The sequence below is a fragment of the Anopheles merus genome, chromosome 2L (genome assembly GCF_017562075.2).
Source record: "Anopheles merus strain MAF chromosome 2L, AmerM5.1, whole genome shotgun sequence".
Taxonomy (NCBI): domain Eukaryota; kingdom Metazoa; phylum Arthropoda; class Insecta; order Diptera; family Culicidae; genus Anopheles; species Anopheles merus.
Window position 1 is genome coordinate 35,893,344 of NC_054083.1, and position 27,133 is coordinate 35,920,476.

Genomic DNA, 27,133 nt, shown 5'->3' on the forward strand with positions numbered 1-27,133 from the left:
GGAATGTTTTAAGCGGTTTATGACATCAAAACACTTGTACTTGGAAGTGTAAGTTGTGTTTCTTTTGTTTCCAACAAATTAAGCAATTTATTTTAAGAGCATTTCTTTAACAAGCTTTGTTTAGTTCTACTCCGTTAAGCAAAACCACCTCTAGTACCTCAAATCTAACAGTTTTGTTTGTTATTCTACACAGAGCAATCTTATCCGCGCTGTGCTCTGCATGTAAATGAAGAGCATCCGACGAGCGTTTATTTACAAAAAATCCCAAACCAAAAGCAACCTATGCAGCACTCACTGGTGATGTATTTGATTTATTATCACGTCTCAAACTCACGCACCAACCACTGCCTTTGATTTCTCGCGAGCTTTCATGCTGCGCACGATGCTCTAGAAAAAAGCTATTCAGAAGCGGAAAAATTTAAAATAAACGCAATTTGCCATCGCACAAGAGAGAAATAACAATACGGAAAAGAACAAACACACACACACACACACCATCCGTCCACTATCAGGCAGCTTTCATCAAAAATATGCTTTCGCCATCGGACGCTTCGGATGGACAGAGCCGACCCATAGGGGTGTTTGTTCACTGCTGCATGGGCAAACGGTCCCGCACCGGAAAGGCGGCATGCCGCATTCACGTTTGCCGCATGCGGAAAAATAAATTCTCGTTTACAAGAGCGCGTGGCAGACAAGAAAGAAGATTACAGGCCCAACCGACCGGTCCAAGCTGGCCCAAGTTGCCACTTGCCACCTACTTCCCGGTTGCTGCTGCTGCTTCTCCACGGATGCTGTACGGGTGTAACGTTCCCCGTGCCGCAGTAAACCATCATCGGTACCGGACAATCCGGGCTCGTTGTGCTCCCCTTCAAAGGGGGACACCACCACGATATCTCTCACCTCGTCCCATCATCTCGACCCACAACACTCTCCCAGTGTTGCCACTGGGTTGTCCAGTGGGATACATTTATATCATACGATCCGTATCGTAAACGTTTGGCGAGAACGTGCTAAAGTACCTGATTTTTCCCGAACCATTTTCCCGAAACGGTCAAGGCCCGGCGGCCATGCGGAGACCGCACCATGCGGACATTCACAGCAGCAGCAGCAGCAGCCTTTGTCTGCGGCGAACGAGCGCTTTCTGTCCGGGGCAGATAAAAATACGCCACCAAAACGTTCGCTTTTGCACGCCGCTGGAACAATATTGCTGAGGGGATGGATCCGGTTTTTGATCATCGATTGGAGGTTGAGGTTCGTTTTTTTTTTATGTTGGGGAGCGGTGGTAATATTTTATCTGGTGTAATTTATAACTCAAGTGCGATAGTAAAATGCTTAACAAAGCTACTACATAATGGGGAAATTGTTGGCTTACTTACGGCAAGTGGGCTGTGTAACAAGTGGATATGATAGTACGGGCAAGCGAGAAATGTTGCAATTTTAGGTGCATACCACGGTATCGTGATTAAAATTTCTGCTAGATACAATTGGTGTAGAAAAAGGAGGTAGAGATGTTTTGTTTATTTGTGTGATAATTACTGATTTCATTAAAAAGCCTTGGAGGACCACCCAAAAGCTTATGATATTTTGATAGTGACCACCTAAGGCGGCGCTCTGGCATCAATCGAACAAGACAACCAAACACGACTTTGTTCGGAAGGCGTTCTGTCATCTGTTCGATTTCTTATAGACCTTTCGTGATGCACAATAAAACGCCTAGATTTTCATATTCATAGATACATGCATTTTCATAGATTAAATGAATATTCAGCTACAATGGGGGAAGATTCAATAAATAATTTGCTAGTAATTCACATCAATAATAATAATAATAATAATAATAATAATAATAATAATAGTAAAATAGCAGACCGACTAGCCAACGCAGGACATAATAACCCGGCCTGATACCTTAGCAAAACCATCATCGCCAATAGCTGGAATGGTTATTGACAGTGCTGCAAAATGTCACTGTTCATGTCATAAAAAAATCTGACAGAAACAAAATCCATATCAGCGTCACGTACGCAATTGTGATAATCAGAGGTGATACTCAGAACGGTTGGTGTGACTAATATATGCTCATGACATGTTTGCAACCATCGCTTGGTCAGTCATTATGTCACGACTTTTTTTTTTTTGCCGTGATAAGTTTTGCAAAATGTCACTGACATAGTTATGACAAATTCCGGCTGAAACAAAATCATCTTAGCGTTACGAGCTCTACTGTAATGATCAGAGTTGGTGCGAACATCACATGCTTGGTGACATTATGTGCAACAACGTTTGGTCAGTCACTTGGTCGCGACATTTTCAGTCGGTGATCATCGCGATGGTCGTGGGAGATATGCGGTGCGTGCGAGTGTTTTCAAGCAACAAAATGAGCACGTTTTCTCGCTCTGTTTGGCCCGACAAATAATCAAAACAGATAGAGGGAGAAAGCATGCTCATTTTATAGTTAGAGCCCCCGCACCAAGTTATCGCCGACAAAAATGTCGTGACCAAGTGAGTGACCACGAGTTGGGTGCTAATCAAAATGTCACCAAGCATGTGATTGATTCTCCAACTGTTTGAGTCTCGTCACTGATCATCTCAGTTGTGTACGTGATCTGATTTGAGCTTCGTTTCAGTCATGAGTGTTGATGACTGAAACAGGGGCATTAGGCAGCACTGTTCACAGCCAGAAAAAAATCATGATTATGCTTGCGCCGGCATTAAGTTAAGCTTGTCAGTCAGAGTATCGCGTTGGACTCATCAAGTATTCACGTGTCGTGTTCTGTATGTAATGACGCACTTGTATTGACTATCAGCAATGAGCATCAAGCCAACACGGATATGTTCATTGTTTTCGTCGGTGAAAATCTCGTGATACTCATGACATTTTGCACCACTGGTTAATGGGTTAGCAGCGGCCACTCTTTCCTGAGAACCATCAAGACCACAACACCACCATGGAAAGACCATCCATCACACCAAGACCAGAGAATCCTATCGCGACTTCGGATAGGACACACCCGGCTCACCCACACTTTTTTATTGCAAAAATGCAGCCCACCTCTATGCAGTTTCTGTGGCGTCGACATCACCGTCCGTCACATATTAACCGAATGCCATGGGTTCACTACGGAATACATCGCCTGCAAATTGGACCACAGCATCGACACCATCCTCTCATCAGACAGCTGTAAACTGTTAAATTTTCTTCTTTATTACTAACCTTTATGAACAAATCTAACCAAAACCGCATTTGTAACAGACTTCTTTAAAATAAAATCAACAGATAATAGCTTTAAGTAAACCAAGACCAAGACGTAGGACTGACTATCCTGCTATGGTAACAATAAGTCACTGAAATCCAAGCTCACTTCACTAGTGGGTACAGGCAGGCCTTGACCGACAGCGGTTGTTGTGCCAAAGAAGAAGAAGAAACCAAGACTACTCGGTATAAGGTATTTTGCAAGCCACAAATGGCTTGCAAAGAAGTATGTTGGAATTTAAGTGAAGAATTACTTATGTTATTAAAAGAGGCGAATGAGGCCAATCCATGCCAAAACACATACAGTGCATAAACATGCATTATGTACGTCATATATTTATGTACGTGATATACGTTTCAATATGGCAGTCACAGCAGAGATATCTACCACCACAGACAGAATCAAAGTTACAAAGTTTGTTTGAGTCGGATGTCTTGTTCGATTGGTGCCAGAGCGCCGCCTAATAGAGCCTTTCAGTAATATGAAGCAACTAGACATCTCGCTGACAAGTTCGTCAGGAACGTGTTTGAAACTTTGTTCATAACATTTTCTAACTTACGGTTCATTTCGTCTAATTTTCATCATCATACAAAACAACGAAACACCACAAGTGATTTGCAAAACTGGGCCATCAACCGACGTCATAATGAGAGTCCTATTTACACAACAGTCTGATTTAATCTCGCCTCCTAGTTCCAGGCTCTCGGGCACAGGCATTGGTTCTGATTTGATTTATTGCTTTTTTTTTCGGGCCCGTACAGCAGTCAATCCCGGTGCCAAATTGCTTCATCAAACATCAAGATAGACGATGGAGATGAATGGTTTGTCTGTCTAAATAGCAAACACAGCATCCTAATCAGTCCGATGCTGCTCATTTCTATTCCGATCTAAAATAAATCAAGAAGAGCGTGTGTTCTTCTCTTTCCTTTTCTATTTGCCCTTTTCGTCCTGTTGTTATTTCCACTGCTGTGTAGCAGAATGAAACCGGCTGGCCCGAGACAGTGATTCATACATATATTCAAAGTTTGTTTGCCTTGCTTTAATTCTCTTCACGACCCACTCGGTCCACAAACTCCCCCCGCGACACTGTTGACTACGTTCTGTTCCGTTCCGTTCTGCCATTCTGCTTCTCGCTCTTGTCCCCGCACAACAAGCCTATTTGAATGAAAATGGACAAATGATTGGTAGTGATTGCATTTGTCACCGTACTTTTTTCCCACACATCCCACCGACCCAGAAAGCAGCTCCTCCAGCCCCGGCCATGTGAGCACTTTCTCACGACTTATTTACCCATGCGCTCCATATGTTGCCCGCGGCGCTCCAGCTACCAGCTGTTTTGCTGCGGTGCCCCGGTTTTTGAGGGGGTGGTGGTGGTGCGTATGAATGGGGCTTTTAACTGTTCGCTTTGCATACTTGCTTGGGTTGCTCCATCTTAGAGCGCGCGGTTCCCATGGAGACGCCCAGCCGTTCGTACGCCATGTTTGTGTATGCGCCGTTTGCAGAGAGCGACGGATTGGAAAATGGTTTGGGAGGGGGGAGGATGGGGGAGAGGGGTTCTAAGAACACAAAATCCAACCCCATTCATCCCAACTTTAACCCGATCGATCGACACAATCGGTGCAAAAATCATTCGCAAGTCGTTTTTGCCACCCGTATCCACAAAACATGGCGGGGCGAAAAGATGAATTTTTGATGGCGTCCTTCCAGAGGGAATGAAATGTTAACATTTGCCATGGATTATTGATAACAAAAAAAAAAAAAAAAAGAACAGGGAGGATTGAGAGGGAAATATGAGGCTTACCACCGTGAAAAGAGCGCAACGGAGACGATGGACGGGATAAGAAACTTTGCAGCAACATGCTGACGGCGTCGAAAATCTTTTATCTGCGGCACTGTGTGTGTGTGTGTGTGGCAAGCACGGAAAACATGTTTTTCTCCCGTTCCTTCTCATTAATCTCAAACCTTTGGTATTGTTGGTTCAGCGCTTTTTCAGCGCCCGGCAAGTCGACCCCGTTTTTTCCCCCGTAAACGGTGTGTTTGATCATGATTTGTGGGTAAGAACGGGTAGAAAACAAACCGATAAGCGGTAGGGGAGGATACTTTCTTCTGTTATTTCGATTTTCTTCCCAACCGCTAACCCCGCCGCGATTTCATCCGCCATCGAGCAGAGAGGACCTGCTCGGGGAGGAATTTTTGCTTTGCCAGCGAATGGAAAGTTTTTTTGAGAAATGAGTGGAATGTCTTGAAGCGAACCATTTGGAAGGCAGGCGAAGGAAAATTATTTATTGGATTTGTTTTTCGCACCGTATTTTTTTTTCTTTTCTGGTAAGGGTCTGGAAAACTTTTAACCGAAAAGGTTCAAATTTACGTGCGTGGACTTCTGGTGGTTGTTGATAAATATGAAAGGTTTAATTTTTTGAATGGTAAATAGTAGGACTTTTTCTTGAAAATCAAATGAAAATAGAGAAAAAGCCATATTTTAATATTTAGTTTTAAAATTGACAACATAGAATGAGGGTTGAAAAGAAAGCATTTTTAGAGAATTTTCGTTCTGCATTGCAGCGACAGTTTAAAGATTTTCCATGCTCTATTTCGTCCTTCCCAAGTATCAAAACGAATACAGAAACATCATACATGGGATAAAAATTAATACACAATTTCAGCACATTATTGATGTAAAGAAGTTTAAGAAAAACGGCACACAACACCACACAGCATTTCCCGTGTACCCATTCACGCATGAAATTGTTAGCTTTAACACGTTAAATTCTGCCGGAAATCATCATCATCATCAGCTTCATATTCACTGGCTGCGCTGCACGGAGCTAGAAAGCGTGACAGCGAGCAAAAGACGTTAAAACATAAACCGCCCAAGGCCATCGGTAAAGCAGCGGCAAAGGAAAGGACACAGAAGACGTAGCAGCAGCAGCAAAAAAACGAACAAAATCGTTAAAGAATAACACGCCGACCGAGGCTCCGGAATTAAAATTGGAAGCATGATTTTTTCCTCATTTTATTTTTCCTTCTTCCTTTTGCACACACACACACACACACACATACACAGAGATCCGTACGTGCGATCCAGCACAAAGGAAACTTGCCGCAAGAATAAATTCCTCCAACCACCATTCGCCTCCTCCCCATCCTGCTTCCACATTTCCTCTGGTGTGTTATGTTAACGATTTTGCCTCTCGTTTTCTTATCATTGCTGTCACCCTGCCCATGGGGATGTTCGTTCGCTCTCGTCGTTGTCGTTGCGTCGTCGTCGTCGTCGGTCGCTTGTTAGGCAAATTAAATACCGAAACACTTCCGACGTCGATCATCCTTTCCGTTCCACCGTGGTTTTTCCTCCGAGTTTTGTATCGTTTCGGATCCCAACGGGAATCTCTCTTCCCATTTTCCATGCTTGCACTCACACACACAGAGCGGCTTATTAAATCCGAATGGAACGATCTGCTTGTTTGTGTGGCTGTGTGTGTGCTCTTGTGCCTGCTCTTGTGGCATTGAAAAATTGTGTCACAGGAGGTTTTTCCTTTTCCTTTCCCCGCTGCACTGACGGGACGCAGCTTTCACAAACAGGCAAACATAAGGCGGGAAGAGGAAACGCTGACCCTGTTTTATGCAAGAACTTCATTCGTGGACTTCTTAGGAAGGAAAAAAAAACGGGGAACCACACGCCTGCGGGAAATTTGTTTCTTATTTCCTTTCGGTCCATTCTTTTCGCTCCCTCTACCCCATCGCTCGGTTCGGATAAGCGAACGCAAAGTCAAATACTTCGAAGTATGAACATTTTTGGCTTCCAAGACACAGTGTGCCGTGGAGTGGAATTTGGCTGAAAAGCAAATGCGGCTCGTACCGCCTACTGTTCCACCGCGCACTGAAACAACCGGCTCCCCCCTCGTACACGGCGTGTGGATGAAGTGGAAAAAGGTGCGATAATTTCCATTCACCGCGCGCGCACGGATGATGCCGGTGGAGGGAGGCCAAACGGGAAACGGTTCGCAAAGCTGGCAACGACACTGCCGCGTGTCCGCATAGTCGTCCGCACTACACTCTCTCTGTGTCTCTCTGTCGTTTCGATGGCTCATTGAAAAAGGCGGAACAGGAAATAATAGGACAGACACACACACACACAGCGAGATGAAAAGCCGGACGACGGTGGGGCGGAGATGGGCAAAGAGCGCCAATGTGTCATGCCACACTTTGTGCGCGGTGTGCTTTTCCGCTCATCGTCCGCCCATTATCTCCAGAAGCCCGCAAGAAGCGACCGTAAAGAATTCCTTTCTCGCTCCGGGAAGCAGTGGTTTTGCGTGGTGGAAGCTTTCCCGAGGGGTGGGGAAAAAGCTTCGTTTAACGAATACCACCCGGACCCGGGCCCGGATGTTGACATGGGACTGTGTGTGTAGTTGTGTGCTACTTTTTTCTCTTCTATCACTGCAGCACCGAGCCCAACACTGTCCACCGGCCCGGTCTCTGGTGGTAAACTATGCGAACTGATAAAGAAATAGGAACAGAGACGGGTGTTATGATAAGCCTACAGGGCAGTGGAAGGTGGTGCCACTGAAGGGGTCCGGAGAAAGCAGAAAGAAAATGAAGTAATCTCTCTATTCCATTCGCTCGCTTATGCTCCGTTCCATCACAGAGGAGGAGATCTGCTAGGCTTCGTGGAGTTCATTGAACAGAGACACGAAACAAGAAACCTCCTCACCTTCCAGCTAAAAAATTCCATCCCCTTCTATCTCGTTGGTATCGCTGGTTTGCACTGATCCGGCAAGTGGGATTGGTATGGTACAAATTTATCCGCTTTTTCTCCGCTGGCTTGAACCGGTTCGAAGCGATTGCAGTCAATCAAGGCGGGTTGGCACGGAACGGGACGACCGGGCGGCCCCGGGATGGCCGACCGAAATCGATCGGTCAGCAGTGTCATCCTTCCACGGAGCCACCATTCGACAAAATCGGGCGGTTGTAGGGAGTGAAAAATCGATATCAAAAATAGGCATTTCATTTTGCGGGACGCTGTATCCATACATTCTTTCGCTTCTTGCAGGGGGTTTTAGTTTTTCTGTTTTCTCACAATGCTCCGTGCATTTTGTAACCAGCAAACCGCATCGCCAACCACAGTTCGTTGTGCTTGACCTCTTTTGTTTATTTTATTCCGTATGCTGTGGTATTGAATCGAAACGAGCTCGTCATAGAGTGATGTTTCGGGAGGAAACTGATGGAGATGGGAGGGCTTTTGGATTAAATTACCTCGACCGGATGGGTATTGATGGATCAGAAAGTTTTGCACTGTGGTGCTGTTCGGAATCGTCAATGTAGAATTGAGTTTAATGTATTTTGACAACAAATAAATATGTGATTCGCTATGAACGAGACTATGACTCTTAATATTTGAAATGGATGATCAATCATGACTTTTTACAGAGGCTAAATTTGTTTGACAATAATGTTTAAAAAATAACAATTCAATTGATAATGTAAGCCAACGCCTTTTGAGCAAGGACTATCACAACGATATAAAACTCTGTAAAAAAAAATAATTATAATTTTCTACTACTTCAAATGATGTCATGGAACAATTTAATTCGCAAAAGATTCTTTATCACTTTTTGACGGTGTTTGGAGTCAGATTTGTCTTCAAAGAATCGTACCATCCAAGCAAACCAAACTACTCAAAAAGGCAAAATGTATTCCACTAACATTCAAGAGTATAAGGGCAATCCACTTCAGTTAAACAAAAAGAAGCAAACAAATCGAGAAACACAGTGCAAACATGATGCTCGATATTTAGCAAATTAATAAATAAACAAATTGTCTGCATTGTTCAATAAAAGCTTCTCATTTTGATTACATATTCATTAAACCTTGCCATTAATCTTCCCCGCCGCTACGACTTATTGTAGTATCATCGTTTGCCGCGAGCAATTTAAATCAATTAGCTTTACTTTCGCGCCCCATCCATAAAAGCCTTTTCCTTCGTCTTCATTACGACTGGCAAGCGGCAGACAATCGCTCACGAACCGCAATTAAAACTCATTACGCTTGCAGCTTTCGGTCTGTAAATACAATCTCATCATTTTCTGATTCTTTTTTTTTTGTTGCAATCCCCTCCTTCATCATCCAGATTGAAATTGCTCCGCTTGTTGATTGTCAAGTCGCTGCTTACTGTACTGCAAAAGCAGCAACCCCTTAGCTAACGAGCAAACACACACACACACACACACACACAGCACAGCTCCTACGACCTATAAACTGACCATCGTCAATGATGTAGTAAAAGGCAGCAAACGGCAGCAAAAATACCCAATGTTGGTATAATACCGCCGGGAGAGTATTAAGCCAGCAGCAGGACACAAACGACTTGTGTTCCCTCGCCTCGTATCCGGAAAATGATGTTGTTGTTGCTGGTTTTGTTTTGCTTCTTTAAGCAATCTTTGCTTCAACCACAACAGCAACCATTCGCGTTCCAGTTTACGATGCCCGCAAAACGTTCATTTCTACTTGACCCGTGTCTTTCTTCCTGCTCTATGTCGCGATTTCTCTGGGGCGGAAGGAATTGAGCTTTCAGCACACGAAAAAATGTCACTGCATTCTCTTGCAAAAGCGGAAAACACAACTAAAAAAGTCCTGTAGTTTGGTACGTGTTTACCGTGAATGAAGTAAAAAACAAAAAACGCTAACACTCGCTGCTGCAGCTTGCTTTACACCAATGCCATAATTAATTTCCCGTATCAAGTCAAACAGAGGTTTTTATTTATTTTCAAGCAATGATGGTGTAGTTCGTTCTTGCTTCGGGGATCATTTTCAGAATCGGGCTTTGTCAGCACACGAACGATAAACCGAAGCGGAGTGTTACGGAATTTCCTGCTTATCCATAGCCAATTGCCCCTCTACTAAGGGTTGGGACAGCATCCTGTGCTCGCCATTGCGGGAATGGTGGGGCAGAAAAGACGAAAGTTATGTCCCCTAAGCGCCATCGGAAAAAGGGTTCACTGCATTTCCAGCCAGTGTTATGAGGGACGCGTTTCAGTGGGAGGCAAAAAAAAAAAAAAAAGGACGGCTGGTGGCTTTAGTTTTCGTGACAAACAGTCATAAACTAATCCGGAATATCCATCGGGCGAACGTGGGGGTCGGGTTTGCGTCCCTGAGCATGGCCGTGTAAACAACGGAACCAGGCATTAAAGTACGATTTAACGATTGGGGACGATTGTGACAGGATAACGAAAATAAACATGTCGTAACTTGTATGTGAAGCAGACCAGCAGAATAATACAAGGCGGCAGCGAGTGTGGGCAAGCAAGAAAGGAAAAAATAAGTCAGAGACAGAAACTACTGAGAATGTGTTATACAACATGAAACCATCAAATTTTTTTGCTGTTTAATGTGAACCTAAAACACAAATTGAAACATATTCTCTTATGGCATACATTTAAGCGCATAACATATTTGACTTGCATACATTTAGGCGTAGCAACGAAGGACGAAGAAAATGGTTATTCGAATCAAATGATTATCATTAAGAGAGCTTTATGGTACATTTCAATTTCAAATATAATGTGAGAAATGAAAGTTGCTGAGAAAATCTGTAAAATATGTCTAGAATAAGCTCCAAGCTATTTAAAATTATTAATAGCAGTCCTGAAGGCTGATAAAATAATGATAAAAAACAGTGTCTTGAGGTCTATCATTCAACAGAACAGAACGTTAATTATGCTAGCCACAGAAAGTGACACCTCCGTCTCCATTAATTTTCTTTCCATTATTCTGTGCAAAGAACATTATACTGCATCGGAACACAGCATGTAGCAAAAATAATAAAAAAAGAAGCCAACCGCCCAAAAACATTCCAAATATTCAGTACAAACGCTAAAATATAATTGCAAACTGATCCATATTTGACGTGCCCTCGGCAGCCCACTTTGGTACCGTTTCCGTACATTCCCCGTGCGGCACATTCTTTTCTTTTATCGATATTGAGCCCTCCCCCCGCGGGAACCATTTTCAATCAGACCCGGCACGGTAATGAACCGTGGGTGCCGCTGTTGTGTTTTCTTGCCACCCCGTCCCCAAAAAAGGGGGCGGAATGTAGCAGGAATTTTGCCATTTGTGCGCCACCGGCTCCGTACCCCGCCGGACAATTTTCAAAGGCTTTTCACGGTACGGAATGATGCTAGGAATAATAGGTTCACAGTTTTGGAGCGTTGCTGCGCTGGAGAATTCAAACGATTTTTTGTTTGAGTTTTTTTTTTCCTCGCACCCACCATCTGGGGAGATCGTGTCAAAATGATGGTGAACGAATTATGAGCGCGGTCCAGCGCGGGAAGAAAGCGCGTCCTTCCACGGAAGGAAGATTTATTGCTTCCAAACTGTGGATGACTGGTCACGAGCGTATTTTTTGAGGGTTTTTTTTTGTATGTGTTTTATTTGTTTGCAAAAAAAAACATCACAGAAATGAACGAAAAAAGACTTCCACATCGTGTCCTTCACAGAAAAAAAAACGAAAAGCTGCACACACACAACAAGAGAAGCATGTTTAAGCCGCCTTCGGCAGGCTTCAGGAGGTTTATTTTCCGCTAAGGCTTCAGCTTTCGATGACTCGACGGTTTTGCCGAATCATCGCAGCGGTCATTCGTTTAACATTTCGGTTCACTACCAACGGCAAGAGCGAAGCCTATCTGCCGCCACATTTTGAACAGGAAGTAACAAACTTCCTCCACTCGAGATCCTCCGAAACCCAGGGACGGGCAGCACTTGATTGAAACGGATTGAGCCGCTCATCGAAAACAAGCACGCAGATGGATGATGAAATTGAACGATAAGTCCACAATTTGCGCCACCGGATATTGACCGGATAAGGGTAGCGGCACATTGTCACCGTTTATCGTGTCCTGTTCTGCTGTATTCTCCTCGCCAGGTCTAGAATATTCGTGACATTTGTTTGATCAAAAACATTGCCATTTCAGTAGTTGATAGATTCCATGGAATGGAAAAAGTACAAACTAAAGTATAGCAAAGTCATTCATTTGATCCTTTAAAACTTAAATACATTTAAAGTTCAGAAACCATTCAATAAAGCAATAATGTGCTTCGGTTTGCCAAACTTCAGGCGTTTCATGTTTATTCTACGTAATGGTGCCTACAGAGCAAACATAAAAGTACAAATTAAAGTATTGCAAAGTCATTCATTTGAACTTAATTTCATATTAAACTTCAATACATTTAAAGTTAAGAAACCATTCAATAATGTAATAATGTGCTTCAGTTTGCCTAACTTCAGGCGTTTCATGTTTATTCTACCTAATGGTGCCTATAGAGCAAACATTAGAGTGCAATATGGGCATTTCAGATATTTTTAGATCGATCCTAACATACATAATGCTTTGTGATGTCATTCTTCAATACAGTAGTTTCTTCAGTACAGAAAAGCAAGTAAATTTTTATTGAATTATGAAAAAAAAAGTAATTTTACTGGAAATTACATCTCACATATCAATTTGATAACAAATCAATACAACTATAAAGTCCAAACATCATTTTTACTTCCATTTTCCCTCCAATTACTGCTATAGCTGTCATTTAAAACAGTGCTGTGGTTATAAAAAAAATCTCCAAGTATACTTCCCTTTCCAATTAAAATCCTTTCAGCGCACATCGAGCAGTCCACTCGTCCATAATGACATTTTCAAACGCACTTCAATTCCCACGGTATATGAATATTGTGCCACGGACGTAGCTTAACCACATCACCAAAAAGTGTATTTTCCACTCCACAAAAATGCAACAGAAAGGGCAAAACTTTCAAACTCTTCAAAAATGGCATTCCGGAATACACCCGGAGACGGGCAGTCAATCATGTGCGTGCGTGTGACATTTCGTTTATTTTTATTTTTTATATTTCGCATCGTTTCACTCTCCCTGCTCCCGCCAAAAAACAATCAAACCCTGACAGCTGGCACGCGGAATGATGTACATTCCGAGTGGAATATGAATGTTTTGCCGTTCGATTTTCCACCTCCAACCTCCAACACCGCGAGAGGACACGCCAAGGACATTTTCGGATGTCCCACAGCAGCTGCCCAGCAGCCCCCAAGGGCCGTATGAGCGATGAGTCGAAATCCGAAATCCTCACGAGCAGAGAAAACAATTTATGTTCTGAATATTTCTGCCCCGCCAGGGCAGATTCACCGTTTGTGCGGTGAAAGGCGGCCGGTGAGCCAACATTGGACTGCAACTCGAGCCGAACGGCAAACAGCTACAGTCTCTAAAATGGCATTCGTTTGCAGGGAAGGGGCAACAATCAGTAATGCAACAAAAAAAGAACAAAGAAAGCGAAACGACGAGAGAACGCAGCCGTACAAACCCTAGACAGCTCATACCAAACATAGCCATCATTCTAAACGAGCGCTTTACGTTTTGGGGGCGGTTTGCTTCTGGAAAGTATGAAGATTACAGTTGTTCGGAAGTCGCCGGGCAGCCGGCTGGGGGGGGGGGTTGGAAGCTGCTGAATACAATAAATATTCGTCTGAGTAATGAGTGGAATGCTTCTCCCGAGCGACGTCATACGCCCGCGCGAACCAAACGGCAAATGCAAAAGCCAGGGAAACACACTTTACATTTTTCCCGCTACTGACATATGAAACCGAAAATAAAAACAACACAAAAACGACACACTGCTTGCTCGCATGTTCAAGGACTTCGCATTCTTCGACCCATTGCATAAGCAGTGCGTGGAAGACACACTTTTCACCTTCGGGCAACACAAATAGCAGCAGCTTCGTTCGTTCCTTTTGGAGCCGACGGCAGGGACAGGGGCAGGGCTCAAAATTCCCACGGTTATTTTCACCGGCAGAGGAAAGCAGCAAGCATAAAAAAGAATCACCCAAGCAACCGACACCGCCATACAGATGACACGATGGCATAGGACGATTCAGGCCGCCTACACGCGGGAGCAGGGCATTTTGTTCGCCCGCAAGCTGCGTGTGGGCACAGTGCGCTACGATCTTCCAAAAAATGCGATACACTCGCAATGTGGTTCGTGGGAAAACCGTAACTGAAACACAAATTTAATCGAATATCATGCGACGATGGGGGAAGGCAGGGACAGCTCCAAGCGGGTATTAAGATGCAGATAGCGAATGCTTGGTTCTGTGTTTTGTGTGTGAAAGTAAAATGCGCCCACACGCACGCACCCACACACTGGCCCACTTGGGGATGCTGGTGCTGTCAAATGTCATCAGGTAACGTTCGGGTTGGTGGAAAGGTACTTTCGATAGCACCGAACGATACGCAGATATGATGTGGGTTGGTAATGCTGTGATGCTTCAGACAAGAAACGGTTGTTATGAAGTTTTTAGCTGTCGGAGAAGCCGTGTTTAGTCGACTCGGTGTAATCCTCTGCTGAGCAGCAAAACAGAGTTGTGTTATCAAAATGAATGAATTATAGAAACTGCAGTCTACAAACTGTAGTCCGTTGAATCGAGTTCATGTACCATTTTAAGATTTTGCATGAAATATAAGAAAACATGATTTAAAAATGCTGACAGAAAAGATTACTTAGAATCTATTAAGTATTGGGCTTACAAGTTTTTGCTTCTTAAATTCAAGCTAAATTAAATTAAAATAAAGAGATATTCATGCTTTATCGATGATTGAATTTCTACACAGGTAGTGAATTGGGCTTGTTTTATGCTAATCGTGGAAATATTTCGAATGATTTTGTTTTACCCATGTATGACAGACTACTATATTTCATTACGTACATAAATGTGTAGGAAAAAAATACTTTCAAAAATCTCTCTTAGTGTGATTTTTTAAAATTAAAAATACGATCGTCTTTGTTAACGCCTAAATTACTGCAATTTCCTGCACACAAACCATTTGAACTAAAAGATCGAAAAGTTTAATTATCCCACATCTTCAAATACAAACTTATGTGCTTTTGTTCAAAAGCTTCTTTTGCTCTTGGATACTTTTGAGAATCAACAAGCAATAAAACTATTGTAATAAAACTGATTTTTTGTTGTAGAAACCCCATTCACACAACTCCTTAGCAACTGTTCAAGTATAACCGTCTTGTTCATCCTCACTGCAAGACGATTAGTGGTTCAAAAGGGATGGAAAGCTGCTGCGATTCATTCTGGGCAGCAAATCAGCGTATCGAATCCATCAATCCAATATTAATAAATAGAACTCAGACGCTTCCAGGGCCGTTCACATTCCAGAAAAGCCGTAAACGTACCATCGGCAGCAGACAGATAACGATCGAGCAAAAAAGGATCTAAAGCTTAGGTAAAGGATGTGCATCCTTCTTTCTTCCCCCTCTGGCATCACACATCCCTCTCTTTATTATCGCATCACTGCTTAAGCCGAAAAATATTGAACCAAACGGTGTGAGAGCGGCCGTAGTATAAAAAACCATACCAAAGACAGTGATGCAAAAGTAATGGGAGCAGAAAAACTGGAAGCCTTTTTTGAGATTTGCTTTGCACCCGTCCTCTCCCACTGGTGCTAAGACATGTTTCTGCTCCCATCCTTTAGAGCAGCGCACAAAGCGTAATGCATCAAGCGTGGCAAAGACGCGCAACTCTTGCGTGAGAAAAACAATAACTCTTTTTGCTCCAATCCGCCAGGCAGTCGAGCGGAAATTGATTTATGCTCACATGTGTGTGTGAGCTGTGCTAAAGGAGCCCAAGAGGAAGGTGTTGGCCGAATGGGTTGGTTTTCAATTTTCCATTTCCTGCACCCCAGTGGCGCTTTGCTTCCGTTTCCTTGGCCGCACAATTATTTTCCCATTTGTCTTGCCATTTGGCTTGCGAAAAGTTTCAGCTCTCTCTCTCTCTCGTTCGGGGAGAACGTTTGACAGCATCACTGTGGCCTCCTGCCGGTAGCATTGATTCCGCTGCCGGAAAGTTACTTTACGAAACGGACGATTTCAACGTTTGCACATTTTGAAACCCGCCCCCCCGCAATGGGATGCATATTTGGAGATTTGCACCTTGTTTCTCAACGTAAAGCTGGTCAGATGCTTAAGTGGAATGCAATAGAACGACAATTAAAAATTGGAGCTCACTCGCCACCAAAGCAGTGATTCGAGTTGGAAAAGTGGAAAAAAAACATTTGAACTTTTTATTGTATTTATGGTTTGCATTTCATTGATTTATGAAGTTTTATACATCGAATGAGAGTTTATTGAACTCCGCATTGGATAAATATAATTTCCCGTGAAATTACACTCTTTTATATTTTTTATTATGACTTCCCCATTTTTCCACGATCATTTACGCGAAATCATCGTAAAATTATTACGGACAGTAAAAACAAAGATCATGTTTATAAGAACTGATATTTGTCCATTAAGAAATATTATAATTTTGCGTTTTGAGCATAAAACATAATTTTGTAAAGAAATAGGAGAAAATTGTAGAGAAAATTTTTTTTTCACGCTACCCATTTTCTCGCGTTAAGAGCCTTAAAGTGCAAACATAGATAGTGTGAAAAGAAATTTAACATTATTTGTCGTTGTTTTTCATAAACTTTCTGCAATATTATGTTTTATGCACAAAACGCAAGATTATTGTATTCCCTAACGAAGAAATATCAGTTCTTATAAAAATAATCTTTATTTTCACTGTCCGTTGTAATTTTACGATAATTTCTCGTAAATGATCGTGGAAAAATGGGGAAGTTATAATAAAAAAACATAAAAGAGTGTAATTTCACGGGAAATTATATTTATCCAATGCGGAGTTCAATAAACTTTCATTCGATGCATAAAACTTCGTATTTCAGTTTCATTTGTTGGAAATACAAAAAATAACTGTAAAAATTTGTTTCCACTATCACACTAACTCTAAACACTGCTTCACGCGTGGAGAGACTGAAAGTCAGTTTCGTGCCTTTTATTCCCTTACAGCGTTACTTTCCGTAAATCTCGATCGTAAAGTTAAACCGCTGGTACGGTTTGGAGGTAAGTTTCAGCGTCACATTCGATTGGTTCACTCCACCGGAAACGATTCCCGCAAAGCCACCTTTGCCGCCCGGCACGTTATCACGGGTGAAGATAGCCGTAATGTTCGGTGGCCGGTACGCTCCCTGCGGGTAGAGTAAAGCACACACACGGTTAAAGTTGTCAACTGCACGATGGAAACAATTGCTTCTTTTCTTTTTTTGTTGCAGTTTGCTTCACACGCTACGTACCGCAGCAGGCAGATAGCGATAGATGCTGCTCTTCTCCGGCACTGGCAGCGAGTTGTTCACGACCACGGCATAATCGAGCAGACGGTCTCCAGACACTCGGCGACCCCACTGGCGACTGTCGCCATAAATCAGCACCACCGAAACGCTAAGAAAAATCACCAAACAACACGCGAGCGCTTTCATTTTCAGCGGATAACTGCAACGCTACTACAACTGACACAGTACGCAACTTTCCGTTGTCTCTATTAACAGCTAGTGAGAGTCTAGCTGCAAGTGAAGCGGGTCTTCCTCGTTTTATACCCCGAGAGCCGCTACGCTTATCAATCAACCCGTCACACAAGCGTTACAATTATCAAAGCCACTTCAGGATGATTCATGCACAGCAAGCAACACTTCAAAACAGACCGCTGATGCTGACACAAAAAAAAAACAGAACATTGGCAGTTACTACTTCAGCCTGTCCAGCGGCCCTCAAACGTCTCTCCAATCAATTTGGGACAGGCAGACGGGGGATGCATCGGGGGAAGGACCACGCTTGAGTGTTGTTTGTTCGCTTTTACTCATTCAACGCCGGGTAGAGTGTGCTGCAACACGCTCACATACGTCTTAGCTGAATAAACGATGAGAAACTGGTCACTTGCTCGGGCTCGTTCTATAATGCATTGGCCACCAACGCTCGGAAAGCAAGCGGGTTTGCGAAGAGTGTGGTTAGCAAACATATGTACACCTTACAATGTAACCACACACAATGAGCAGTTTTCCCTGTTTCCCACACTCATGCTCTCTCGTTGCTAGACCGTCGTAGAAGCTAGACCGATATTGAAATATTCAACAAGTTTTCTTCGGTGACGTTGCCAGGGACTTTGTTCGGTGGACAGCACAGCGTTCAAAGCCAATGTATTGATGAATAAGTAAGATAAATGGAGTGTTTTACAGCAGAGTACGCTATCTCACATTGATTTAAGCCACCCTGTCGCTTTAAGAATCTTGCATTCAAGATATAAATATTTAATTTGTTGGTCTTTTCTTGTTTGTATAAAGCTAAGATGATCTCGCACATGCTTTTTTAACGTATGAATTGTCCCCATACCAATAAATGCAATCAATTTGCTCACCGCAGGCTATTCCAGGTAAGACATCCGGTTCGAAGGACCAAAGCTAAGAATGGGGCCCTTCACGATTCTAATCAGTTTTTTGTATAGAGTTTGACAGTTTTTATGCTGAATTCATGTAAACACTCCATACAAAACCACACTAGATTCTTTCACGTCTAGATTATTCTAGCCTCAAAGCAAGAATTAGATTCGAGCACCTGCTCGAAAAATGACAAAACAAAATCGTGTTTACATTTATCCCAAGGTGCATTAAAGAGATCTGGTGATGGAATCTAGAATCAAAGTGTATGTAGTCCAGGTGGTCTCCTAGCATATTTTTTATAACCAAATTTGAATATCACTTTTTGACAGGATGGGTGAAAACTTTTGCTCAAACAAGCTTTCTGGAGGCTTGACGAATACACAAAACACTCTTAAAATCTTCATTCAGAAGTAATAAAATGAAATGAATGAAGTAATAAAAAATACAGCAACTTACCTCAAGTTAAAACGAGCAAGCTTCTCACCTTAAGCACCTTTTCCAGCACTACACTTTTCAATTATTTCATTCGTTCACAACGTACACTTTGAACTATTTCCTTTTCTATTTTGATTTTAACACATTTAACAATCACACTATTCTTATTCTGGACTTACTTTTCACTAATTCGCCTCTAGCAAATAGACACACGCACACGCCTATAAAGAATATAAAGCAAACGAGAAAAATAATGTTTTAAATTTTACAGCTTCACAAACATTGCAGTTAGTTGTACCTCAATTGCGACTGCAGTCATGTATATGTCAAACAAAAAGAGATGTTTCGTAATTATAAAATGATTAGCTTATGCCTAATAAATCGCGTCATTAATTAGAATTACTTTACACTCTCCACATACAGCAGAGTGCTTTTTGTCAGCATTGTCCATATTCCGTTCGCATACTTGCTACACAAATAACGACCCAATCACGAATGATGTAAATTTAATAGCATAATCCAATCACGGTACATCATCATGTTTTTTCATCACACACACAAAAGCAGCAAAGCAGCACTATGCAGGCGGTCGATCCTCCTGCCACGTAGTGCGGCGCGTTTTCCGGCACCACGCAGCAAATCGATTATTCCGCCAAGCTTAAGCCGGAACGGCAAATCATAACGACCAAAGTGAATGGAAAGAAAATTTGGTCACATGCCTACCACCCCATGCACCGGTACGCACACAAGCAAAGCACGATTTGTGGTAGTGTGGCGCTGTAACTAATATTCGAGCGGCCCAACGAAAAAAAAAGTGCGATGAAAAGCGCGAGCACGAGGAAAAGTGGCACAGAAAAAGGCACACCCCAAAACGCGTGGTGGTGGGAAAATTCCTGCTCAACGAAATAACTGTCTGCGTCGCTACCCGGAGGAGAACTCGAAGGAACGCTGCTGCTGCTGCTGCTTTAAGACATCATTACTTATGCTACTGATTTATGCTAATTAGCTTAAGCTTCCGTCCCCGTCCGCCAAATGCAGTGCAGATCGGGATCGGGAGACCGACTTGCTGGGGCTTCCACGAGCCGTTTCGGATGAGTGAAAGCATACTTATATTAAATTGTCAATTACTATCCCGCTGGTACGGGACCGGGACGGTTTGCTCGCGCTTATTGATTTTATACCCAGCAATGGGAGGGAAATTGGGAACTCAAAATAAATGTGTTGGTTGTGTTAAAAGCATTACATCAACAATTTATTTATTTTTAAATAATGAGTAATGTATAATGTTTTTTTGTGTATTTTTTCCTAAACTTTGTCTATACACGGAATTGGCCATATTACGGCTATGGGTACACATTAACTTACATCACAATTAAGGACCATTAACCTGCCTGGTTATCAATTATCTTTCTGCCAGGGGTGTATGAAATTACATCGATCATAATTATATGCTTTTTAAATGTATCTTTTCGATTTTTCCCTCGACTGATATAATTGCATCGTTACATGCGCGCGTGATTGAATGTCTTTTGAAAGAAGAATTTTAAATTAAAATACATGAGCAAATTCAATTGCATCCAGCAGCACCGGAAGAGCAATATTCATCGACAGGGCAATCATTAATTAGTTCGAGCATTTTTGCATTTTTGTCCATACAATTACATACCATATTGTGTGTTCTTGTATGTGCCCATCGATGCGTTGATAAGTCTGTAAATTACTACTTTTATTTGATTTTACCCCCAATTGTAATTAGCTTGACATTTCGTTGACAAAAATAATAGCAATCCAAAAGTCGTTAGCGATTTTAGCTCGTAGCTAGTAGGCAATTTCCATCATCTCAACCCTCAAGCTATATTTTTTGTTGCAAAAAGAAGCTTGTGAAGAGAGAAATAAAAATACTATTTTCTCCTCTTCAATCTACACGAGGAGAAAAAAATAGTCCGAACACATTAAAATGCAACGCAGGAAAGCAGAAACGTTTGCGCCGGCACTAGCATACCGCTGCAAAGGGACAACTTGGCCGGACCGTTTCTCATTTACTTGATGCAAAAACGGTTAAGTGTGTGTGTTGGGTTACACCGATGCAATCACACTGTTCCGGGAGTCTCTAACTTTTCCGGTGGTTGCTCGTTTTTTGTTTGCCCACTCGCTCTGTTCCTCTCTCTCTCTGTGCACCGTTTCCTCCAGAGACTCATTAGTGTGTTGGAATTATTACTTTCGCTACGGTTCTGCAGTTTTTGCCGTTTTTAGGTTCCTCCCTGCGAAGGGAGTGGTGAAGATAGATTAAATATTATTTGTTTTCTATCCGTTTTGCTCCAGCAATTATTGCTACCATTTACTTTTGCGTATAATATGTGAAAATAGCACAAAACATAGAGGAAGCGGAACATAAATCCCCTACAACAGAAGCAAATGCAGCTCGGCAGGATGCATTCGGTACCTAATTTCATTACATTTTCCATGAAAAATCACATCCAATTCCACGCAGCAAACACGGGATTGCAGCACAATGAGTGGCTGTAAAGTGTGGAAAGGTTACAAAAAAAAAACACACACACACACACACCAGAGGGAAACCCCACCAAACCCTCGCTGTGATCATCAATCATAATCACAGCAAGGCGCATATGGCTGTGCTCGCAAATGCTGATGGAAAACTTTCTCTGAAATCTCATCCCCATACACACACACACACACACACACACACACACACACACACACACACACACAGGCACACAGGCACACAGATACAGCACAACTAGAAACGAACTAGGTGGTTTCGCATAGGCGCTGCTAGAGCTGGCAGTAGCTACCAGCACAGTACCGTCCTTCTGGCACCGCGAACAAGAACCTTCGTCAGTTTTCGGAACCACTTAATGACACTTTTGAAAAATTGTGCCTCACAAAACCGTACCGTATCGCAGCGAACAAAGTGTAGAAAGAAAAAAACCAAAACTCCGTATCACGGCGGCTGGACTTAACTTTTGGTTCGTTTTATTAAAGAAAAGGATCATATTTGCATAACCGTATCAGCTAAAAGGATCGTTGTTTTTTTTTTTTCTTCTCAACTCGCTGCTCAACTCCAGCAGCATGTGGACGGTGGCAATGCTTGCACAGTCATTTCCACCCGGGCAGGCAGCTCTGCCAAGCGCGAAAAATCCGAAAAATTGGTGTCCAGTTTTGTTTGTTTCTCTACGTTTCGTAAGGGCGCACACACGGGCAGAGACGCAGCGTGACGACACACCGGATACCGGATGCAGATTTCTCCCTTGCATGCAAACTGTGCAAGCCGCTATCGCACTCGACCACTTTTCCACCGGGCAACTGGGGGTGGAGGAGACGAAAACGGGGAATCATCGTAAATTGCTCTACTTTACTCCCAATTCCACGACACGGCGGGTGAAGCGCAGCCGAAGCAGGAGCAGTGAAGTATGTTTGCATGCATTTTTAAAATGCAGTTCACAACGGTCCTCCTCGCTCGGTTTCTCTTTCTCTCTCTCTCTCTCTCTCTCTCTCTCTCGCTACAAACAGTATCTCTCCTCTGTTGTGGCCCGGTTTTCCGATGTATTGCGGGAACGAGTTCAAGGTCACGCCCGTCTCACAACAAAAACGATTCGCATGTCGGCGGCATTGGCACGGATCGGTTCCCAGGCACAACGCACACACGGGCACACATACACACACACACATTGCATCCCAATTGGGATGGAAAAAGACAGCCTCACAAACATATGGACCGTACTCGGGGTACCGTTTTGGGCTGACCTTGATGGCCGTGATGGGAGATGTGATTTTGGTTTTAAAAATAAAACTAATCTCTTTACAACGTATTTTAATTAAATGGAATGCTTTTAAATATTGCACTTTCATTTCAGTGGCACAAAAAAATAAAAATAAATTGCAATGGCAAGATCCTGTGTTCCTTTCTGCCTGACAGCAGAGGAGCAGTGGAAACGTTTGACGTAACTGCATGCTTCGCCTCTTCTCGTCATAACTCGTCAGCTGTCAATCGCAGCACAGGGAACGGTGTTACGTTTTTCCATCCCGCTGTGTGTGTGTGTGTGTGTGTGTGTGTGTGTGTTTGAGTGATATGTTTTTGCTTCTATTGCGTCACTTCTCTCTTTTCGCAAATGGCACAGGACACACACGCACGTTATCATTTTCACAAACACGGCACAGGGTGATCCGAAAAAGCACACACCAGCACACCCACCGATTGGTCCCAGTGGGAGATACTGGAAAGATAAACACAACACCCACTATGTTTGTGTGTTTTCTTCTCACATCGTTGCATAAAAATATACACTTAAGGTACGTACACAGACACACAAACGAGAACACACACTGGCAGTAGATTCAGAAATAGATTGAAGAAGGGCTTTATTTCTGAGTATATTTCTAAATTTAAGGGTATTTTTCCCATTCAGAAACAGTACAGAAGAAAGGTTTGACCTTTTCATAAGTCTTAGCCAAGAGTATCGCTATGCATAGGAAAACTTTCTTGGAAGAAGATGGAGACGCATCCCACCAGGCGTCTCCATTTGTGTGATTAGCCCTTCAATCTCAACACTGGGCGGGAAAAGCTAACCAATAAATTGAAAAAACTATATCAGTTAATTTCAGAATTTAAACCTACGTTTCACTCTTCATTCTGCATGTCTGGGGGGAAAAAAACACTTCCACACTGTTGTTCACAACGTTTGCGAGCTGGTAAAGCAAGCGCTTTGCACTTTGGAGGAACACACGATTAGCACACGAGTGCACCACCCGCATCTAAGGGGGAGGTTTACCGCGCGTAACGGATCACTAGAGAAAGAGAGCGGGAAGGAGGGGGTCGGGCGGTGATGCTCAGATCCTTCTCTTTCTGTCGGCGGTACACCACCAGGATGCCAATTTGCCACCGTAGCGACGAAAAAGTGTAATCCAACGAACCCGCACCAAATCTACATCTCGACTGAATGGACTGAACAGCCAACGGCCGTTGCCAGCCTCACGAGCTTCGAAAGAGAGAGAGAAAGAGTGATAGAGAGTCATCGTGCGGCTTCGTATGAGTATCCTTTTCGTGTGTCGAGCACCAGCTGGTCGAAAATGAAGGCAGAGAAAGCGCGATGCGCGAGAGAGTGAGTGGTTTGTATCACGTGAGCTTCGGGGAACAGTTGGCTCCAGCATTTGACTATCACACAAGCCCGAGTACAAAATGGGAAACAAACATGGCACCAGCCCTACACACACATACATACACATAAAGGCACGAGCAGCTCTCTCGCTCTCCCATTGATCACGTTGGTCTCGTGTGCAATCGTCATAACATAAAGCTGCGTGGGTGTCAACAAACAATGGTGCGAGAGGCTGCCGAGCGGTGCGAGAATGCAAGAGAGAGCCCGGCCCGTTTGGAGCACGGGTGGCGATGGGCGGTAAACACATGACGGCACGACTGCAAAAGGGTGTGCGTGAGTGCATCTCAGCTGGTTTGAAAGCGAGCTGGGTAGGCGAGAGCGTGGCGAAGTTGGCGCTTTTTTTGGCACTCGCGAAATAGCGAGTTTGCGCAGCTGCGGCCTGGAAGTCGGTACCGTTCAGCATGCGGGCAATGGTGGAGCGTGTGTTTTTGTGCTGGCGTACACTGTAAACCTGATTCGGTAGGGTTTGCCGTTTCGGTGTTGGTTTGAATTTGTACAAACGGATTATTTTCAATTGCATGTATATTAAAGCATAAGGAGCGAAATTGTTTACAGAAAGTAAACATTTGATACAATATCACACGAACCCATATTAAATCAATTGCATTTGATCTATTTGTTAGGTGCGGTGCATAGTTTCAGGCGCAATTTACTGCTTCATCACTTTTAACGCCTAAATGTATACAGTCAAAGTGCAAGTAAAATGGAAGCACCAAAACATTACAAAAAGGAAGTTACAGTACTTAAATCGAGAAATTTGGAGCTGTGGTAGTGTGAAATTCTTAAGTTAAAAATTAAATATTTCAATTGTTTTTAAATGTAAACTTATTTTCATTTTTCATTTTTGTTCACTATAGAATAATAAAAAAAACATCAGGATTTTTTAAACTCACTTTTTCATTATTTTTTACATTTTGTTTCGTTCTTTTTGTACATTCAATAAGCATCATATTACGCTAAACTAAACTTCTAGAGTAAATTACGCAAAAGGTAGATAAAACTTTTTATTTCCTTATATTACTGATGTTTAAAGTTTCATGAGCAGATGATACCGGGAAAGATGAATTATTTCAAATGACACATTCATTTGCGGCGATTGCTTTAATTACGTTATATCCATTAATTAAATTGAATTGCTGTGAAATGCTTGCTGTGCTGAAATAGTCGCATTACTTACATAAATTCCTCACGTTGTTGATTCATTCAAAGTATTCTAAAAGCCGCAGTTGCAGTGCGAGGAATTTCATTAAAGGGTGATTCGACCATCGGTTTCGGATAAGCTAATACAAATTTGATTGTGGTTAATTACGACATTCAACTCGATGCTATTGCTACACCATGGCTTTGAAGTAAGCTTTAGCATTCCTATAGCTAATTTCAATAGAAAATACCGTCTTCACTTGCAAGGAATTATCGGTGACCTCGATACTGCAAAAGAACGTTCAAAGCGGATTGTTCACCCGTATAATTTCACGTTAGCCGACACAAAGTTTTAGTGCTTAGAGACGACTGTTGTCCCTTTACACACAACCGTTACCAACTTAACAATAACACAGAGGCGGTACGAAGATCGTGCTTGCTTATCGTCGACTTCCAGCCAGTCAAACGCTTTCAGCAACGAAAATGTCAATGAAAAATGATTTTCCGACCATGTACGTTTCCAGATGATTTGGCAACCGCCCTGGCGCATCTCTGGCACAGGTGAACGTACCGGTAGACATCAACCCTCGCCTCCACCCACCCACATCGGCATTTCCTGCAGCATATCCATTTTTCTTTTCGTCCCTTCGCCCTGGTCGCATGGGCGGCTTCGTGCTTCGTGGAAATGAAAACACATTCATCTCGTTACGCCGTGACTTGATGACAGCTTTAGCTACTCCATCCACCCCCTGCCATACGTGCCCATCGTATGTGTGCTAAACCATCGTTCGTTCAACCGCCCAACCGCCCACCTCCCCTTCTCCAATGCCAATAGCATTCCGAACGGGGCCATTGACATGGCAGGCGAGTGAAATGGAATTGGGAGGAACATGATGAAGGTAATTGCTCTGGAGGAGTTCCAAAAGCGGATGTGGGCGAAACGTGGCAAGCGAGACGAAGGCAGCTCGCTAGAACCTTCCCTCCCCTGCCCTTACTTGCTGCTTGTGGAATGAAAATAAACGACCGCAGCCGACCGACAGGTCGCGCGCGTCACCCGCTTGGAAAGATCGTTCATTCAAAACGGAAAGATTCATCACCTTGAGCGAATGTCCTCGAAGCCCCCTCGCTCCCATGCCCATGGAATGTCTAGAAACAATCACAAAGTCTGAAACAATGTGGTTATGCGCCGCCCGCGCCGTACACAATTTTACTCGAGATTCGAAAACACATTCGCAAGCCCGTCTTTTGGGCTTGCGTAAGAACATTAAGTCACTCCTCAAAGTAACGAATGCGTGCCGAACACACATTCACAGCTCCCTCCGCAGACAATGGCAGCCGCTTCTACTGCTTTCTCTTGTTCCTTCTCATCAAAACAAGAAACATTTTTTTTGTGAGGGAGATGCTGCGTTCCACAACCGCCAAAAGAGTGAAAAAGAGAGTGAAGTGAACATCATGTTGAAAACAGGAAGAGCGATAATCCAAATGCCCCGGCCGTCCATCTAGATACGCCAAATGTCCTTGAACTTTTGCGCCTCGTGACATGGCCTCTGGGCGCAGATATGCAGGGCGAAAAAGGTAAGCGAAACTAGAACGAGCCGAATAAAATCATCTACCGCATCCTTTCGGCTCGCTTCTAGTCGCACACGGTCCCCACGGTTCCCCACGGTCTGGTCTAGTTCTTGGCCGAGCCGATGCAAGAGAATACCGAGTACCAGTGTGCGAATCCGGAAAAAACCCGGGGAAGAGAGAGGCACAAGCTAATAAAAAGCGGTGAAGATTAACGAAACCTTT

The 27,133-nt window shown here is 43.2% G+C and overlaps 2 protein-coding genes across 5 annotated transcripts in view; both read right to left on the bottom strand.

The window, feature by feature from the left end:
• The window catches only part of LOC121592999, a 147,140-nt gene extending 123,169 nt beyond the window's left edge, over positions 1-23,971 (bottom strand). For 3 of the 4 annotated variants that reach the window (XM_041915011.1, XM_041915013.1, XM_041915010.1), the window contains exons 1-2: positions 23,662-23,971; positions 19,044-19,243 (exon numbers count right to left, since the gene is read on the bottom strand). The gene's annotated coding sequence lies outside the window, so the exon portion shown is untranslated. Of the gene's footprint in view, positions 1-19,043; positions 19,244-23,344; positions 23,364-23,661 lie in introns of those variants that run through there. The other variant, XM_041915012.1, reaches the window with a different exon arrangement.
• Positions 16,313-17,735, bottom strand: LOC121593008 (probable salivary secreted peptide). Its single transcript, XM_041915025.1, has 2 exons — positions 17,451-17,735; positions 16,313-17,345 (listed from the first exon to the last, which is right to left on the bottom strand). Exons 1-2 carry the CDS (start codon positions 17,631-17,633, stop codon positions 17,169-17,171), a joined length of 360 nt encoding a protein of 119 aa, XP_041770959.1. The 5' UTR covers positions 17,634-17,735; the 3' UTR covers positions 16,313-17,168.
• Positions 23,972-27,133: the final 3,162 nt, after the last annotated feature.